The sequence below is a fragment of the Rhinichthys klamathensis genome, unplaced genomic scaffold, assembly GCF_029890125.1.
Source record: "Rhinichthys klamathensis goyatoka isolate OS25496 unplaced genomic scaffold, OSU_Roscu_1.1 h1tg000959l_1, whole genome shotgun sequence".
NCBI lineage: Eukaryota > Metazoa > Chordata > Actinopteri > Cypriniformes > Leuciscidae > Rhinichthys > Rhinichthys klamathensis.
This window is the reverse complement of record NW_026607277.1, coordinates 178,995-197,768: the sequence shown is the minus strand read 5'-3', so window position 1 is coordinate 197,768 and position 18,774 is coordinate 178,995. Positions and strand designations below refer to the sequence as shown.

Below are 18,774 nucleotides of genomic sequence, written 5' to 3'. Positions count from 1 at the left end.
AAGCCCTGTCCCTTCTCCACCTTAAATTGCAGGGGGCTCAAGAGGCTTTTGTCTAGGCACTGGAAGGTGGCAGCTTTAGTGGCGTTTTCAATGGTTGATCCCATTTCAGTCGACGTCGACTACGTCTGACGTTCTCAACAGAAAGGGAACGTCCTGGTCCATGCAACTGACCATGAAGGAGGGAACATAGTCCCCTTGCCACTACCGCTGGACCACCGCTGACTCCGAGTTACGCTCAGCTCCTCAGCGAAAAGCAAATGGTGCGTGCATCTACTTCCGTATTTATACCCGCGTATGCAGGGCGGAGTGTGAGATGCATATTTTGCACGCCAATGTGCATCGGCTCGCTCCAAGATAATCGAAGACAATAGGCTCCCTAGCGGGATCCCATTTCAGTCGACTACATCCTCCGTTCCCTCCTTCGTTTTGACTGGAAGGAAGTAAGGAACCACGGACGATGGTTTACAATGGTGTGAAGCCTACATTTAGCAATAAAAACAAGGATGCTTTTTTTTTTATTAAGTCAAATATCAGATTAAATCAAATGTTGAATAATGTAGCGCTTACAGTTTTAAAAAAAATAATGACAAATGAAGAAAAAAACAAGCTCCAGATTGGCAGAAAGAAAAACGTGGTGCAGACACGAAATATACTTCCTCTAGAAATACATTAGATTGAAAATCGTGCTGAGTGACACGAAAAAGTGGAAATTCGTGTTCACGATCATGAATCAATAGACTAAATTTCGTGACTATGTCACGAACTGCCGTGAGACTGGGTTAATTGTACAACAGTTGGCACAGAGCCTCTTAACCAGAGGCTACACACACACACACACAGGGGTCCAAATGTCAGAGATTACTATTAAAAATCTACTATTGCGCAAAAAAGGTTCTTTCAGCATATTGGGATGTTCCAAAGCATCTTCAGCGTCACTAGAAAAATGTCTGACCTTCTGTGCAGACTCACATGAGTAAAGACACTCATTTACATGATTTACGTTTCATTCATCACCTAAAAATAGTGCATGTCCTAACATTAGGTTGTGTTACATTAATCAAAATAATAAACATTTCAGTGATAAAAATGTAACCAACAAAAACTTTGTAGAAAAAAAATATTATGCCAGCTTTTTAAAGAGGGTGACATCGCTAATCCAAGACATCAAAATATGTTTCCAAATAGTTAACAAGTTAAAAAGTCATCTGGCTTTTAATTTTTAATTTACAAGAAATATGTGATTGAATTCAACGACAACTTTGGACCAAGAGGTTTTAATATGTGACAGTCCCATAAACAACAGGTGTGATCTCCTGTACCGTGCATTTGAAGAAGAGATATGAATGAACTGAATTTATTAGGTGTGATTTGCAAGCGGTCTAAGATATTTAGCTTGTCCTATTATATATATATATGTATATATAGCCCAAAGTGTAAATCATTTAAATGCTGTTTTGTTATTAGAGTCTGTTAATACAGACACTTAATTTTGAATCATATAATTTATATCACCCGCTATATAATTCAATTTGAACATTTTAGGTGGTTTGGTAAGCTTGCAGAATTGAACTAAAAGCTTGTGAAAGTGCTGCAGAGTTACTTATTTTACCATCTCACCATGTTTCTAGCCATATAGAGCATTGTGTGTTTTTCAGAAAAAGTTTACATGCATTAATTCATGCCTGTCAAAAACAAACATAATACTGGGTGAAGTTATGCAGGCTACCATATGAGAAAGCAATAGAGAATGAGAAAATAAATTATCACCACTGAAACTTTATTATGGTATCACAGATAGCTTACATTCATAAAAATGATCAAATTAAATTTTAAAAGACCAAAGCAAACCCGAAGTATAATTAAAACAAACAAACATACAAACAAACTCGCAATACTCGCGTATCTTTGCTCGATGAAGAATGAGTCAACACAATGAATGTCTCTGTTGCTGGATGTCGTGAAGTTCGAGAGTTTGAGAACCTCTGCTTTGGTTATTTTTGAAAATGTGCTGAAAAAGTAGCTTGTCACCAATTCTCACAACATATCACATGCACATTCATTTTAAATGATTGAAATTAGGTGAAGATTTTTTTTATGAATTTTAATTTTTTGCAGACCATAAAGTTCATGTAAGCTCTTGCAGAAACAGCATTCTGAATTTCACATATTATTTTGTAAATCCTGTTATTATACTCTTCTTCCATCATCAGTGTGGTCAATGCTCGATCAGGAATTCACCGTCTTATCGTCTATTTCAGAGTGTGTGTTTCAGTTAGTTGGAAAAAACATACATGAGCAACAAATCATGTGTCGCTCGGTCCATTTATGGTGACAAAATCATATTAATGATTTAAAGCATTCAAAGATGTATCATTCAAAGCATTAAAGCTGCAGAAGGGAGTTTTGAGAAAACGTTGACTTAGCCTGAAAATTTGAACAAGCACAACTTCCAGGTCCCACCCCCTTGCTCTCTGCTGCGCTACAGCCCTCTCTCCACAGCTCGTCCTCCACAGCGGAGCCTGTCGTGAACGCGCAGGCTAGTAAACAGGGCCACCGATAACAGCGGATAAAAAGTTATGTGGCACATTCACTAATAGGGACTAAACGTCAATAATATGCTTTACATTGACTATGGCCTGCCCATACTTTGACTACAAACTTGGTCCTCAAATCATTATGTATTTTGCAATAGCCTACATGTAACTTTATAACGTTGCACTCTTTCTATAAGTTATAAATAGCTAGTAAGATAACGTTAATATAACGGTAACTAACGTTACAGTATGTAAGTAATTATTCTAGCGATATATAATGCTAGATAAGGTGTGCTAGTACATTATTTCAGCAACATGACAAGCCAGTGAATTAGCAGGTTTCAATTGTTGCTTAGCAGAGTGCGTGACATTTTATCTACATGTTATGCGGCTAGAGTTTTGACACCGAGTCAACTGTGTAATTCTTTCTTTTTCGCTTGTTTATCGTCATCGGTCTTTTTCCCTTTACCTCTTTGTTTTATGAGCAGGTGTCACTCGAGAATTGGCAGTTTAGGTTGTTTCTCCGTCATAAGCACAGCTGCAGCTCGCCGGCAATCTTGAGTTTGAACGACGGCTCGCGCTGTGCAAGAGAGGGGTGTGATCAGCGCGTACACGAGCGTGATTGACAGTGCTAAGACACTCCTCTCGGCTCTGATTGGTTGTTTCTGACCGGGAGCGTGTATTTCTTGCAAATGGCAATAGGACCACTGGGAGGAGCCAGAAGAACTTGATTTTTACACAGATTATCTGTCTCATATTCTACTGTCAGGACATAATGACAGTTTTAACAAATACATGTTTTCAAAAGTTACCTACAGGAGCTTTAAAACAAACAAAGTCTATCATAAACAATCCAATATTTATTGAGTCTTTGTGAAATATATAAACACATCTGTTAGATTTGATGAATACATTTTTGGTCTCTGCTGTAATTTTAACAGTCAAGTGCCGTATAAATTCATAATCATAGTCTTTTAGGTCCTTGACGGAGCTGAAATAAGCTTAATTCCTCTGTTGTCAAGTTTCATGCTCGACTCTTTCTGTTCACAGATCTTCCCGCTGAAGCCACTCGCTGAATCCTCCAGCGTAATGACGGGCCCTGAGAGACACACAGAGACACGGATGCCTGACTTTAGTGTCTGTGAGTCAGTGAGGATGAATCCAATGAATAATCATGACTTGCTTAGGTTTTCCTGATTACCGGATGAGGATTTAAATAAAAAAAAATAAGTAATTGCAATATTTACAGAGCTTTTTCTAACCAATTAAATCATTTTTAGAGCAAAGCATAATTGATCAGGCCATTGACCATTTCCAGGCCTGACATTTTTTGTAATTCCCTGATATAGCCAGGTTTTCAATGATCAAATGAAGAAAAACAAACATAAGTCATAATTGTTCAAATGCATTATATTCATACAACCATTTATACATTAAAAAAATGGAGGGACACCATATCATAGAGGGAAACTCTCTTAATGAACCCTATAATATCAAATTTGAATATGCAAAATATAATAACATGATCAAAACTCGATCTACTACATTCCTTCTGTGGTCTGATTGATAGTTTATTATTTTTAGCAAGTAAAAGGCCTTTTAGTAAAATTGTACAAAATATATCAATAATAACTTTGATATTGTTAGTAATATTTGAAGATGAACAATTACTGCACTGTAGTAGTTTAGGTCAACTTGATAATCCATTCGATATTAGAAAAATCCTGTTAAAATGTGAGTCTCACACTCAAATATGATCATTAGGCTTTTAAGGAAAGTTTATTTGTTCATCTCTGTCATCTTTGAATTATGTGTTTTAAAACTACAGAGCTTTGATCATAAAACTTTTTTAAAAGCATTTAAATATCATCTTACTAAGACATATTATTGACAGAACTGATGTTTATATGCATTTTGATTACAAGTATCTGCTGTACTGTTATGAAGATCTCATTGATTTACATTACAAGCATCAGAATTTCATCTTACTTTTTGGCCTTATAAATAATCAGCATCTGCAGCAAAATGAGAATTTCAGCAGCAATTGTTAAATGTGTTTTTTTCCTCCTGAAGTGTGAGATCCATATTCTCACTATATCATGAGTGTTATGACCCTATGGTTTGTTTATGGGTTTTGTTTTCTTTGTAGGAGCATCTGATTGGCTCCTGCAGGCTGATTGATGCTGTGTCCTGATTGGTGCACTGTACTTTAAAAAGCACATCATCACTTCCTGTAGAGACAGCTTGTGTTGTGAGCAGAGAGAGTTGCATTGGAGGCAGAGTTTGTATGTGTGTGTGAGAAGAGAGTTTTAGAGACTGTGAGTAATGATTGTTTGTGTTTGGTGTATTTGCTTATTTTCTGACACTGATTTCAGATTGCTTTCTCAATTTGTCAATAACACGTGGCTTTGTAAATATATTGTAAATATTGAGGATTTGAAAGTAAGGAGTGGCATTTGTTTATTGTAAACTTTTCTGGCGAGGCAGTTTAGTGACGGGCACTTTTGAAACGCGCTTCATGAAGATTCAAAACTTTTGCGAATCATTTGTTTTGAACCAGTGAATCGAAAGTGTGTATCAAGCTGCCAAAATCACATGGCTTCAGTAAATGAGGCTTCATTACGTCATACTTTTTGAAATTTCCATAATCTCTGTGTACGTTGTAGTTATAGGTCTCTTATTGATTACTGAAACTGATTAACCAAACTCTCCATAGAACAAGCCCAACAATTCAATGAAATGACACATAAAGACAATTCATATTTAATGGTATATGATGATTGTTGTATCTAATAGATTACCTTAAATAAAACATCTGCAATTGTTTTGTAGCCTAAAAGGTGTTTTTTTTTTTTTTCATGTTGAGTCTCGCTGCATTTACACCGTTCTGACCAGCAGGGGACGCCAGTGTGTGGCGATTTAAAATTGATTCAAAGTTTCAAAAAGTTTTGTTTCTCCCATTACTAAGACCATTTTGTTGGTGCATTGTATTTTCTTTTTGTTAGATTTAGGAAAGGGTGATAAAACTAAGAACGTTTTATTAGTTATTTTTGGCTTTGTCATGTCTTTCATGTTGCACCCGTTTCCCCAGATGGGGCGCAACACTGAGCTATAAAAGCCTGATGTATCAAATATGATCCAAAAAGCTTTGCAAACTATTTTTTGTTTGTTTTTATTTTTTTTGTCTCAAGGTTTAACAAATTATTCCAAGTTTAAAATGTGTGTGTGCCTGCCTGTTTAACTATATTTTGGGGGGCAAATTTGTACCCAGAAGTGACCAAAAAATCTCTTTAAGGACCTCCTCATTTGTAAATCTGGTATAAATAAAGTAATTCAAGTTTTTTTTTTGTGTTTTTTTTTTATGCAGAAAGTTGTGTGATGGGTAGGTTAAGGGGTTGGGTTAGTGTAAAGGGAGGGAATATACAGTTTGTACAGTATAAAAACCATTACATCTATGGTTGTCCCCATTTAGATAGCTAAGTAAACGTGTGTGTGTGTGTGTGTGTGTGTGTGTACCTTGTGTACCTTGTGTATCCCAGAGCTCTTGCGGTCTCCAGCGCAGTGAGGCTGCGTACCCCTCTCACACAGTACAGCACAAAGTCTGAGTCTTCTCTGTGAGGCTTTGTGACGCCGTAGCGCTCTCTAAACTGATCTGGGCTCAGTCTGAGGGCCTGCTCCACCTCTCCCACTACATCAACAAAGGTACTGTCACTCATAAAGTGTGTGTGTGTGTGTGTGTGTGTGTGTGTAGAGCTGAACTGTGTGACTTACAAGGAATGTTGGTTGCTCCTGGAATGAAACCTGCTTCCAGCTCATGCGGCTCGCGGACATCGACGAGCTGGACGCTTCCAGTGGACATCATGAGCTTCAGCTGCTCGTACGTCACCACACCACAATGTTATAATATACATAACTCAACTTTCCGTGGACCAATACAATGCAATTTGGTCATTGTTTAAGTAAACATAAACGGCACGTTGAAACCTAAAGTGTCCATATATTGACATATGAATATCAAACTGCGCACTATACAGTCCTCCCATATAAACCTAACAAAGAATTAAGTGTAATGCAATGTGATGTATGCCTATAGTGATAACAGTCAAGTCATATTCTGCTGATTATTTCTTTATTTATGTTTTATTGTAGAACCACACACATAGGCTACCTCACACAGAGGAATGTGTGTTCTAAACTGAGACGAATTCTCAAGGTGATGATACACAGCAGTGGCGTAGGCAGAAATTGTATTTTGGGTGGGCCAGTGAAAATGTGAGTGGGCCTATAGTTTTTCCTAGAAAAAAAAAAGACTTAAATAATAATTAAACCTTAGAGAGTAGAAAAATTCATAGACAAAGTGCAAAAACAGTTACACCTTTATTTTGCAATATTCGGCAAATCATCATGTTCAACCAACAGAGCTTAATAAAGGCTGGACAAACCAGTATAGACAAATAACCTGTCTATTTTATTCAGGCTAGTCAGCAGTGCAAAGATAGTTCACCCGAAAATAAAGTAAGCTAAAATAATAATATCGCAGATAGATCGGCGGGTAAACCCGCGTCAGGCTGACCGGGAGAGAGGGAGCAAGAAGCAAGAACCACCAGCACCTGACTAGCCTTCTTGTGGGTTAATGAGTCTGAAGAACTGGGCTGGGTGGACTCGGAAGATGAAGGCAGTAGCGTGTCTTCTTCCTCAACTCTTGCTTTTTTTCAAATAGCACATTAAAGAAAGTTGTTTAGCCATTATTGTGGCGCCGGCGCCGCTGAGAGTTTTCCTGTCGGAATCCCATAGCAACCATAGCAACCAATAACGTTCCGGAGGGAGGCTTTCTACAACTTGCTTCAACAGTTCCATTTTATTCGGAAAACAAATTAAACACACACAGCAGTCAACAATAAATCAGGTATATATTAATATATTTTATTAAATAGATTTGAATAATAAAAATAAAATAAAAATGTATTTTTATCAAACTTGCCTGGGCGGGCCAGTGAGTAATGTGGGCGGGCCAGTGCCGCCCTGGCCCAATACTGGCTACGCCCCTGATACACAGGGCAACTTTTTGAGCAATGTTGCTGGGCAATCTTGGCGAGCGATTGTTGCTGGCACTTTCCCATTGAAAATGGGCAATACATTTCTATCTGGATAATTCAGATCGGGCGTGGGCCCTGTCTCATCTGGTTGCCTGTTGACGGCAACATTGCCCAGCAACATTGCTCAAAAAGTTGCCCTGTGTATCATCACAGTTCATTGGAATAAACCTCTTTGAATCAGCCTGCCCTGATCCATTCCTGTGTTCTGATCGGCACACCAACCCAGATAGCAAATGACATCTGGCTTAGTTGTGGCCCACATCTCTCTCTTCTGGCCCACATGGAATGACGGCGATGACTAAACCTGAGTGTGGCTGGTGTTATATATTTTCTAGTTATTTCGGATCGAACCACACAGACACCAGATTTAACTTCCATCCATCCTTTATCTCTACTTTGTACGTGATGACGTCGATGACGTCACATCAATACACAACATCCCCCCTCTACTTGAATATGAACTTACCCCAATTAAACATTCACATTTTCTTACAGATTAAGACCGTTAAGAACATTCAAAGTACAAGTAACACTGTACATCTTGATAGAACATCAGCAATGCTTTCTGAACAGATGCACCCATAGACAGTAAAAGAAATGGACAGAGCCATCTCATTGGAACTCAGTTGAGTCAAACTAAGCTTGATGACGTGAGCAACCTATCTGACAGACGTTAATCTTCTAGTAGCTGTGCCAAGAGGAATCTGAATCATTCCCTTCCGAAACTTGCAGAGCCGGAGATCGTGAGTATTAGCTGTCCATGAGCTTGCAGCAGGAGCAGCTTTACAACTCTCTATGGGCTTCTCCCTTGACTTTATGCCTCGACGTCCCCCCGATTGCGCGCGAGTTTCTACTTCTGTCTATACGGTAATTTCTGTACAGCGCGACAGAGAGTCGAGTGGTTATGACGCAATCGTTAGCCTATTTTTACTAAATCTGTTTCTACGGGGCCATAACGTAACATAGAAGGTAATGGAGCCTTTTATACATTGTCGTGTTTCTTTAGAAATAAATAATGGACAAATGGAGTCTTTAAACGCCTCAGATGTAAAGTTATTCGCTGTCAAAGTGACGCCAAAATGAATGGGATTCAATGGAAATGCTAACGCAAGTGAAGTTCTGCTACAAGATGGCGGCACCCGGCCGACTTCAACTTCCGGTCGATGGATTACCCCCTTGGATGCACCGCACCACAACATAACTCTTAATCTGATTTTTACTTGTTTTCCTTCTTACATAGCATATCCTTTATCAGTCACTCAACAACATAGTCTCTAAACCTTTCAGGCAATTTGATTTGTCTCTGGGGTCTGCAAGGTTTAGGAATCTGTTCCTCTCTCTGAAATGTTTCACAGTTCCCTTTGCATTCCTCTGCACTTCCCTTTTGCTCCTTATCATTACTTGGCTCCTGAGCACATATCATCTCACCATCCAATGTTTGTGTTTCCGCAGACAGAAACTTCTTGACAAATGTCGTATTCCGTGCGTACTTTGCTCCAGTGGGTGACTGAACAACAACGCTGTTGGGTCATTCTATGAAAATGGTGGCTTTTTGAACAGACAACTTTTAAAAAATGTAATTCTTTTTTTTATACCAAAACTTATAGTCAAATAATAGTTAACCTCTTAACATTATAAATCAACTTAAATGACAGCTTAATGTATTTTTATATTTTTACTACATTACATAAAAAAATGCTTGAGCTGCCTTTTTGTCACTGGTGTTACCTATATTTTAGATGACAATTCAGGCTTTCCAGAATGTAATTTGACCATTTAATTTGCATACATAATCAAAGACAGAAAAAGTTAATGTAATATAAAGAAATTGTCTTGATTAGTAATAATTTGCTTTAACCAGGTATGTGTAAAGTTCTATTGTGTGACATTTTTCTATTTCTATTTTCATTGTGTTTTTTGTTGTAACATTAGAAATAATTGAGGTTGAGTGATCAAAATTGAATGATCATATCCTTAAAATGCTTACTAATGAACGCAGCAACAGTTAGGTAGATACAAAAACCATATTCTATAAAACTGGGCTACTCTGATGCCAGAACACCAATATCCCATGCAGTAACACCAGTGACGCAATGTAACACCAGTGACGCAATGTAACACCAGTGACGCAATGTGAGACCAATGACATAACATAAGATTATTTAAAACAAATTTTTATCAATTTATTAGTACTATTTATTGTTGAGGCTTTTATGAAACCTTATGTTAAGAAAAACGTTAGTGGTGTTATTGATTGTCACTGGTGTTATCGTCATGTCACTGGTGTTACCAGCAGCAACAGTAACACCAGTGACGATAACACCAGTGACAAATCTGCAGACAAGATAACATATCTAAGATGGCTACCACAGTAGCTCAAACCACACTTCTTAAATTGTAAATAAATCACTTAATCATGCAATTTGAACAATTATTTTAATCAAATTTCCTTTTCCCTTACTATAATCTGTAGAACACCAGTGACACATCTTAAGTCCTCGCATGAAATTATCAAATTATTTATCAAATTGCTAAAAGATGAAGAGAGAGTGCAAACTCACCATGTGCTTTTCAAAACAGCCCCGCCTCCAAATTAACCTTTGACCCAGAAAGAAGTTGGCAAGTATGTTGCATTATTTCAAAGTAGTGGTTTTTATAAATTGTAACACCAGTGACATGAAATTGCGGGACAGCTATTCCCTGTAAATTATTTATAATATTTAGTTAATATTTTAGTTTTTTAAGTTGTCCACTAAATAAATATACTACTTTCCTTTGTATTATGACATTTAAAGGGGGAGAAAAATATATTTTTTAAATCAAAATACGTCACTAAACCACGACTCCTGACCAGAGGGACAAGCCAATTTCATGGTACTGACCGTGTTCTACAATATATTAAAAAAATTGTTTGCAATATAACTGTCTAACAAATGTTTTATTAACAATAAAACACTTCAATTAAAACAAAAAACATATATTTGGTGTCATTATCTAACATTTTTAAGTGTTTTTCCTGGTGGTTAAGGCCGGGACAGGAAAGCCACCATTTTCGTAGAATGACCCTGTTACCTTCTCTGCGTATAACCTCGTGAGGAGTGCTGTGAAATGTTGTTGTGAATTTGTCTGTTTTATCCTGTCTCACAAGCACCTGATCTCCAACCTCTACGTCTGATGTCTTAGCATCTCGTCTGTGGTCTGTGTATATCTTGGCTTTTCCTTTCTGCTCCGCGTCTTTGTCTCGAGCTTCAAGGTCACTATGTGGAGTTGTGATGTCTGGTAACTTCCCTCTGATCTTCCTCTGAAAAAGAAGTTCCGCTGGGCTTTTGCCCGTTGTGGCGTGTTGTATGGACCTGTAGACAGTCACATATTTGCGTAGCTCTCTTTTCCAATCCTGGCCCGAAGCATGGGCAATCCGTACTCGTTTCATCAGTGATGCGTTTTGTCTTTCCACTTCTCCATTTGCTTGCGCCCACTTTGGAGTTGTTCTGATATGGTGTATTCCGTTCTCCTGACAAAAAGCCTGAAACTGACTAGACTTGAATTGTGGGCCACAATCTGACCTGATCGTTAAAGGAAGACCGTGCCGACTGAAAATGTCTTCCAAACGGTCAATCACTTTTTCCGCTGTTGTTGACTTGAGGATTGCATATTCATAGTACCTGCTGTAATAGTCGACAACAACCAGAATCGAATGTCCATCCGGTAAAGGACCAAGTAAATCTGTGGCTAAGTTTTGCCATGGCCCTTCAGGCATCACTGTGGGCGACAGTGGTTCAGGAACATCTGGTTTCGCTACCAGCTGACAACCATGACATGTCCTCACAAGTCTCTCTGCGGCCCTGTCCATTCCGGGCCACCAAACCTTTGTTCTCAGGTGTTGTTTTGTTCCTACCACACCGAGATGACCCTCATGTGCCAACTGTAATGCTCTTCCTCGCAGCGACTGTTGCAAAACAATTCTTGTTCCTCTGAGTATTATTTGGCCAATGACACATAGCTCACCTGCAATATGTCTGTATGCAGGACAGTCATCAAAACAACCTGTTTGAATAGCAGTTCTCAGTCTCTGTAATTCCACATCATTTGCTGAGATCTGCTCGACTTCCTTGGTGGTCAGGGCACTGGGTGTCGCACAAACTGCTATAAACCGCACATATTCCTCTGCTTTATGTGTGTGCATCTCACCTTTGGCTGATGGGCCCAGCAGACGTGACAGAGGATCTGCGATGTTGTGTGTTCCAGGTATGTGAATCACACGGAAATCATAAGGCTGTAATCTCAAGACCCACCTTTCGATTCGTGCTCATGGTTTTGAGCGAGGGCTATAAATTGCTTCCAATGCTTTGTGGTCTGTGACGAGATCAAACTTCCGACCATAAACATAAGGGTGCAATCGTTCCCATGCCCAGACCAGAGCAAGTGCTTCGCGCTCTGTTTGCGAATACCTTTGTTCGCACTCTGTCAAGCTCCTGCTCACATAGCAGACAGGAACCATTCCTTCACTTTGGTCCTGAACTAGTACTGCTCCAACGCCCTTTGGTCCAGCATCAGCAATGACTTTAGTTGGTGCGTCCTTGTCAAAGTAAGCCAGTGTTGTGGCCTCGGCCAACTTATCTTTGAGAGTTTTGAAAGCTTTCTTCTGATCAGTTCCGAAATGAAATTTGGTGTCTTTTTTTGTCAGTCTGCGCAGAGGTTCTGAGATGCTCGCAAACTGAGGTATGAAGCGGCTACTATAGCCAGCTAAACCGAGAAAGCTTCTCACCTCTGAAACGTTTTCAGGCTCTCTTGCCTCCACAACTGCTCTCACCCTCTCTGCCGTCGGGCCTATGCCTTTCACTGACAACAGCATGCCCATAAACACCAATTTGTCCATGTTAAACTGGCACTTCTCTACATTCAGAGTCAAGCCGCAGCTTTCCAGTCTCTTTAGTACTGCATGCATTCTTTTCTCATGCGACTCTTTGTCAGGTGCATGGATGATGATGTTGTCTGGTATGTTCTCTACTCCTTCGATGCCAGCTAGAACAGTGGCTATTTCGTGCTGGTGCTGCTCACTTCCCGACGACACTCCAAACACCAGTCTTTTGAACCTATATATGCCATTATGAACGGCAAACGTGGTGATGTCTCTTGATTCCGGGGTCAATTCCAGCTGATGGTACCCGCATTTCAGGTCTAGTTTGCTGAAAACAACTGACCCATTCATTCCTTGCAACAGTTCATCCACTGTGGGGATCGGGAACCGCCCACGAATGATTGCAGTGTTTGCTTGTCTCATGTCCAAACACATCCTTATTTCCCCATTCGCTTTGGGTACAATGACAACTGGGTTCACCCAAGGGGTTGCTCCATTGACTTTTTCGATAATGTCCATGTGGAGCAGCTCATATATTTTTTCCTCAACAGCCTCTCTGAGGTGGAATGGGACATGCCTAAGGGGCTGTGCAACTGGTGTCACTGTGCTGTCTATGTGCAGACTAATTTGTTTTGTGTTTAGTTTGCCTACTCCACAGAACAATTTGGGGTACCTCTGCCGTATCATGGACTTCACATCACTCACCACTGCAACATTAGCTCCAATCCTCAGCACTCCTAATTTAACTGCTGTGTCTTTTCCGAGCAGTGGCTCCCCTCTCCCGCAAATAACTGTAAACTCAGCTGTTGTGCCGCGTTTTCCGATTCCGACCTCACACCAGAAAATTCATTTCACTGGTAAGGGTTCACTTGATGAGTATGCATACAGTTTTTTTGTCTGATTTGGCAGAGCTGCACTTTATATTTTTTTCTTTCAGCATTTCCCACGTTCCTTCATCCACTATGTTGCTTGTTGCTCCTGAGTCAACTAACATGGGTAGTCTGACACCTCCAACTGAAAATGTTATTCTGTCCATGTTGCTCTCTTCTCTTACAACAAATGCAAAGTCTTGATTTTTCACATCTGATTCAACTCTTTTCACTGTCTGTCTTACACTTTCCTTTGTTTTACACATTTTTGCAAAATGATCTCTTCTATTGCACTTTCTGCATGATTTTCCACGTGCGGGACATTTATAATCTTTTGCAAAATGACCTGTCTGTCCGCATCTGTAGCAGGATTTGTTTGAATCAGCTCTACTTTTACTACATTGCATTCGTTTTTTCTGATCTCTCACTCCTTTTCTGGACACAAGACTCACCGTCTCTTTCACTTCAGTGTCTGGAGAAATGTGCAACGCCGCCATCTGCAGTTCAACACGTTCGCACTGCGCTGCGATTTCCAGAGTGCGAGCAAGTGTCAAAGCCGTTCCTTCCTCCAGCAATTTTCTACGCACGTATTCAGAGCTGCACCGACTCAGAACAGCATCCCTAATTTGATTGTCTTTATCAGCTCCGAAATCACAATCTTTTGCCGCTTGCCTTAAACATGTGCTAAACTGTTGCACGGTCTGTCCCGTTTTCTGCTTTAGCTGATAAAACGACTGTCTTGCAAACGCCGTGTTTACCTGAGGCACAAAGTATGCGTTCAGTGCTGTTACTACCTGCACGTAATCTGTTGGCCCTCCTGTGTCAGCGAGTGTAGAGAAAATGTCCTGCACATCTGTCCCAGCGTGATGTAAGAGCAAGTCTCTCCTTCTTTGCTTTGTAGCGTCAGGTGCATCGTCAGTCAGGATCAAACCCTTTCCATCGGCAAAAAGTTAGAATGCATTTAACCATCTTGTCCACCGCGGACCCAACGTGGCTGGATCACTGTAGCAGTCGAACTTAGGAACAGTACCGTCCATCTTTACCGCACGCTGTATCTCCACTAAACTTCAGTTAACTGAGATAAACTAGTCGGCGTGACGCACGTCTAACTCACCTTCAGATTTAACTAACGAGTGAGACCTTGTTGTAGCATCCTCGTCGCCAATGTTATATATTTTCTAGTTATTTCGGATCGAACCACACAGACACCAGATTTAACTTCCATCCATCCTTTATCTCTACTTTGTACGTGATGACGTCGATGACGTCACATCAATACACAACAGCTGGCAATAGCATACATATCTGGGCCTCATCTGGGCCAACCATCGCACATATGGCTCAGTTCTGGCAGCGGCAGAGGTCACATGGGCCACCTCGGGGCCACACACAGCAAGCCACAACTCACACTAAGGCCCCGTTTACACGTACATGGTTATTGTGAAAAACTGAGACATTTCCCTTCGTTTGTGCCCTTCGTTTACACGCAAATGGAGAATTCGCCTCTGAAATGATTCTTTCTATAAACTCCGGCCAGAGTGGAGATTTTGGAAAACTTCGTTTGCACGTTTGCATGTAAACTGAGAAAAACTGAGTTTTAGGCAGCCGACGTCACAGATGCGACAGAACTTGCACCTGCGTCAAAAGTGCGACCTATGTATAGTACATTTTCATTTGGCTTTGGTGATCATGGATGCATTCAGAGTAGCAGTCGCATTTGTTGGTGCAAACCCTTTTCATCTGTTTGCATTTGCAAATACAGCTGCTCTATCATGTCGAGGAGCTGTTGATGTTTTCTGGATTCTGATTGGCTAACGTGGGCTTGAGCTTCTCGTTACACTGCCACCGACAGGTCTGGCATGCTCTTGACGGCATATATACACGGGTTCGTGTAAACCAGGGGTTTTCAAACTGTGGGTCGCGACCCATTTGGAGGTCGCAGATTGGGAAGAGGTGGGTCGCGTGGGATCACTATATTAGCTGCAGCTGAATTTACGTTTCATGAGTGACACATACAAACAGGTTGCACGATGAACCAACGTTAAATAGAAATCGCTATATTGCTTAGAGCGATTTAAAGTTAGATAAATATGTCAGTATTGTGTTTCATGAAGCGCGCGAATTGTTGTGATAACAATCCCCCCCCCCCCCCCCCCCCCATTCTGTCACCTGATGGAGTTTTGGTTCCTTGCCACTGTTGCCTTGGCTTTTGGCTTGCTTAGTTGGGGACATTTAATATTCAAAAATATTATTGATCTGGTGGACGATGACGCAATTTTTTTTGTTTCTTCTAGTAACAAACTTTGTTGTATTATTTTCCTGTTATCACTGTGAAGCTGCTTTGATACAATCTGTATTGTAAAAAGCGCTATATAAATAAAGGTGACTTGACTTGACATGTGTGTGGCCCATATGACCTTTGCCGCTGCCAGAACTGAGCCATATGTGCCATAGTTGGCCCAGATGAGGCCCGGATATGTATCTGGGAAGAGGCAGGCTAAAGACATTAGAACCACCTAGAACACAATCCTACTACTTAACTTATTTTGTTAGCCTACCTACACGATGTCTATTTCTGACGTGAATAAAATATAGTGTCAAATTAGAAGTTTTAAATGCCGCTTCCATTGACATCAGTGTGTATTTTACAATCTTAATATGAATTTTTTGCTAGTATTACATGTATTTATTATATCCAGGCTTTGATCACCAGCACAATGACTGCAGAAATGCTCACTGGAGGATGGAGCACAGTGAAGCCTGTCACTGAAGAGGTGAAGAACATCTGCACTCAGGTAGGAGACAGAAAATCACTCGTAAATGTTTTTGTTAAAACACAGTCTAGTAAAATTATCTATTTCAGTGCTGTGAAATGTGTTTCTGAAATTATTTGTTGTTATTTTCTAAATAACTGTTTTACTATTCACTCAGTCACAAAACATTTTACATGAGTTTTCTGATATCTAAATGATAGATGTAACTCCCTAGAGATTATTCTTAAACAATAAGATTAATATAAAATGTGCATTTGTTTATTCAGGTTATGTCAGACATGGAGAATAAGACTGGGACCAGTTTTAAAGATTACATTCCTTTACTCTATAGGAGTCAGCTTGTGGCAGGAACAAACTATCTGGTCAAGGTAAATTAGTGTTTTGTGTTGATTTGTGGATTTTGAGCAGCTTTATGTTTTCATCACTGAAACTCTTTCAAGGCACAATTTGTATTTCCAATATCAACTGTGGCAGTGTGTCCTAAACGGATGTGATGTGTCAAGTGATTTTTCCGTCCTCTCTGAAAGTTAAAATGCATCAAGTCACTGTATAAAATAAAGTTTCTCTGCATTTGTAGCCTATAAGATGAAACACTGGACACTCAAATTGATTCTGCAATGGTCAATGTAGCAGAACTAGCTGGAAATCTGCTTGCTGTCATGGGAAATTAATGTGTTTAGATCGCTATCAGTGTGAACAGAGTTTTATATGGTAGATATATATATATATATAAATCCATGTGGATTTCTCTCTCTCTCTCCCTCTCTCTCTCTCTCTCTCTCTCTCTCTCTCTCTCTCTCTCACACACACTCAGGTCTGTCAAGAAGATAAGTGCATTCATGTGAAGATATTTAATGCTCTCCCCTGCTATGGAGGGGGACTGACTGTGACTGGAGTCCAGTTCCCTAAAACCATCAGTGACCCTCTGGAACCCGAACCCTTCTAACCGCATGCTGAAAATAGTCTGTCTGATATAATAACAGACACACAATGAGCTGCCATACTGTATAGAGGAACTATTGAAAACTGTTTCATTCCTCAATATTAAACTCCATATTCAAACCCTCAGTGTCCGTGTCAGTGTGTTTATATGGAGATGTGAACAACACCAGATTCACTTCACTTGTATAAAAAAGAGAATTTTTATTCTGAATTAACTGAACATAAATATTTCTCTCTCCAAATCATCAACAACAAAAAAACTGCTTTTTAAAATGTGACAAAACTAATGGCACTCTTAGAATGTGATGATCAGAAAGAGGATCATTTTCTCGAAAGTTTGAGAACCGGTGCTTTGTTTATATTTGAAAATGTGCTGAAAAAGTAGCTTGTCACCAATTCTTGCACATTCATTTTAAATTATTGAAATTAGGTGAAGATTTTATTATGAATTTTAATTGGTTGCAGACCACAAAGTTCATGTAAGGTCTTGCAAAGAAACAGCATTCTGAATTTCACATTATCTTATTTTGTAAATCCCTGTTATTATACTCTTCTTCCATCATCAGTGTGGTCAATGTTCAATCATGAGTTTATAGTTTAATTTTATATTTCAGAGTGTTTGTTTCAGTTAGTTGGGAAATCATACATGAGCAACATCATCTAATGTGTAGCTGGGTCCATTTATAGTGACAAAATCATATGGCATAAAAACAAACAAAGTGTATCAAACAATGCAATATTTATTGAGTCTTTGCGAAATATATAGACACATCTGTGAGATTTGATGAATACATTTTTGGTCTGTGCTGTAATTTTAACAGTCCAGTGCCGTATAAATTCATAATCATAGTCTTGAGGTCCTGAAATAATCTTCATTCCTCTGTTGTCAAGTTTCATGCTCGACTCTTTCTGCTCGCAGATCTTCCCGCTGAAGCCACTCGTTGAATCCTCCAGCGTAATGACGGGCCCTGAGAGACAACAGAAATAATGTAGCAACAACGAGAATGCAACCCACACGAGTGAAGCGTTCGTACATAATCAAACACAAGAAACTGCATATTCCAGATTAGCCCCAGGCTATGAGGCAAAATACCCTTTTGTTGTTTAAACTAAAGGGAGAACGTTGTCAATGTTTTATAATTTGGCAAGAACAGATCTGTTCAGGAATGGTGAAACAAGAGGCCCTAACAAGGAGTCACCTGACCCCTGCGACTAAACAGACTGAACCATTCAGGATCCCGAGCTAGTTTTCCCCTCATCAATTATTATAACTCCTTAAGGCTGAAAAAGTGGACTTGCATACAAAATACCCTTTGTCTTGAAGACAATTATTGCGAACTGAACCCTCACGTGGTAAACACCACGGATGCGACAAATGCTGACCATAAGGATACACACACACACATAAGGACTTTCCTCCAATTCTCCAATACCAATAAAACTCATCCCAGGACAATTCTCGATGGACTTTGATTATATGTTGTTTCTACAATATATGTGTGTGTCTCTCATATGCTTAAATGCCATACAAGTCATGTAATTGTTTTGAATATTAGAGATACTGGAATGAAAGTGTCGTGTTTCCTATCATTATGCTCGTATGTTTTTAATTCAAAAGATGGCTTGATTGAAATCTGTGTAAAAATGTTTATGTTCTTATAATTGTAATAATGTCTAAACTGTCGCCTCTTGTTCTCTCTG

At 39.6% G+C, this 18,774-nt stretch overlaps 1 protein-coding gene across 1 annotated transcript in view; it reads right to left on the bottom strand.

Moving 5' to 3' along the window:
- Positions 1-3,374: 3,374 nt before the first annotated feature.
- LOC130078706 (thiosulfate:glutathione sulfurtransferase-like) overlaps positions 3,375-18,774 on the bottom strand; it is a 29,812-nt gene continuing 14,412 nt past the window's right edge. The window contains exon 5 of the mRNA XM_056244303.1: positions 3,375-3,633. Coding sequence (XP_056100278.1) covers positions 3,579-3,633 — 55 coding nt within the window. The 3' untranslated portion in view covers positions 3,375-3,578. The remainder of the gene's footprint in view (positions 3,634-18,774) is intronic.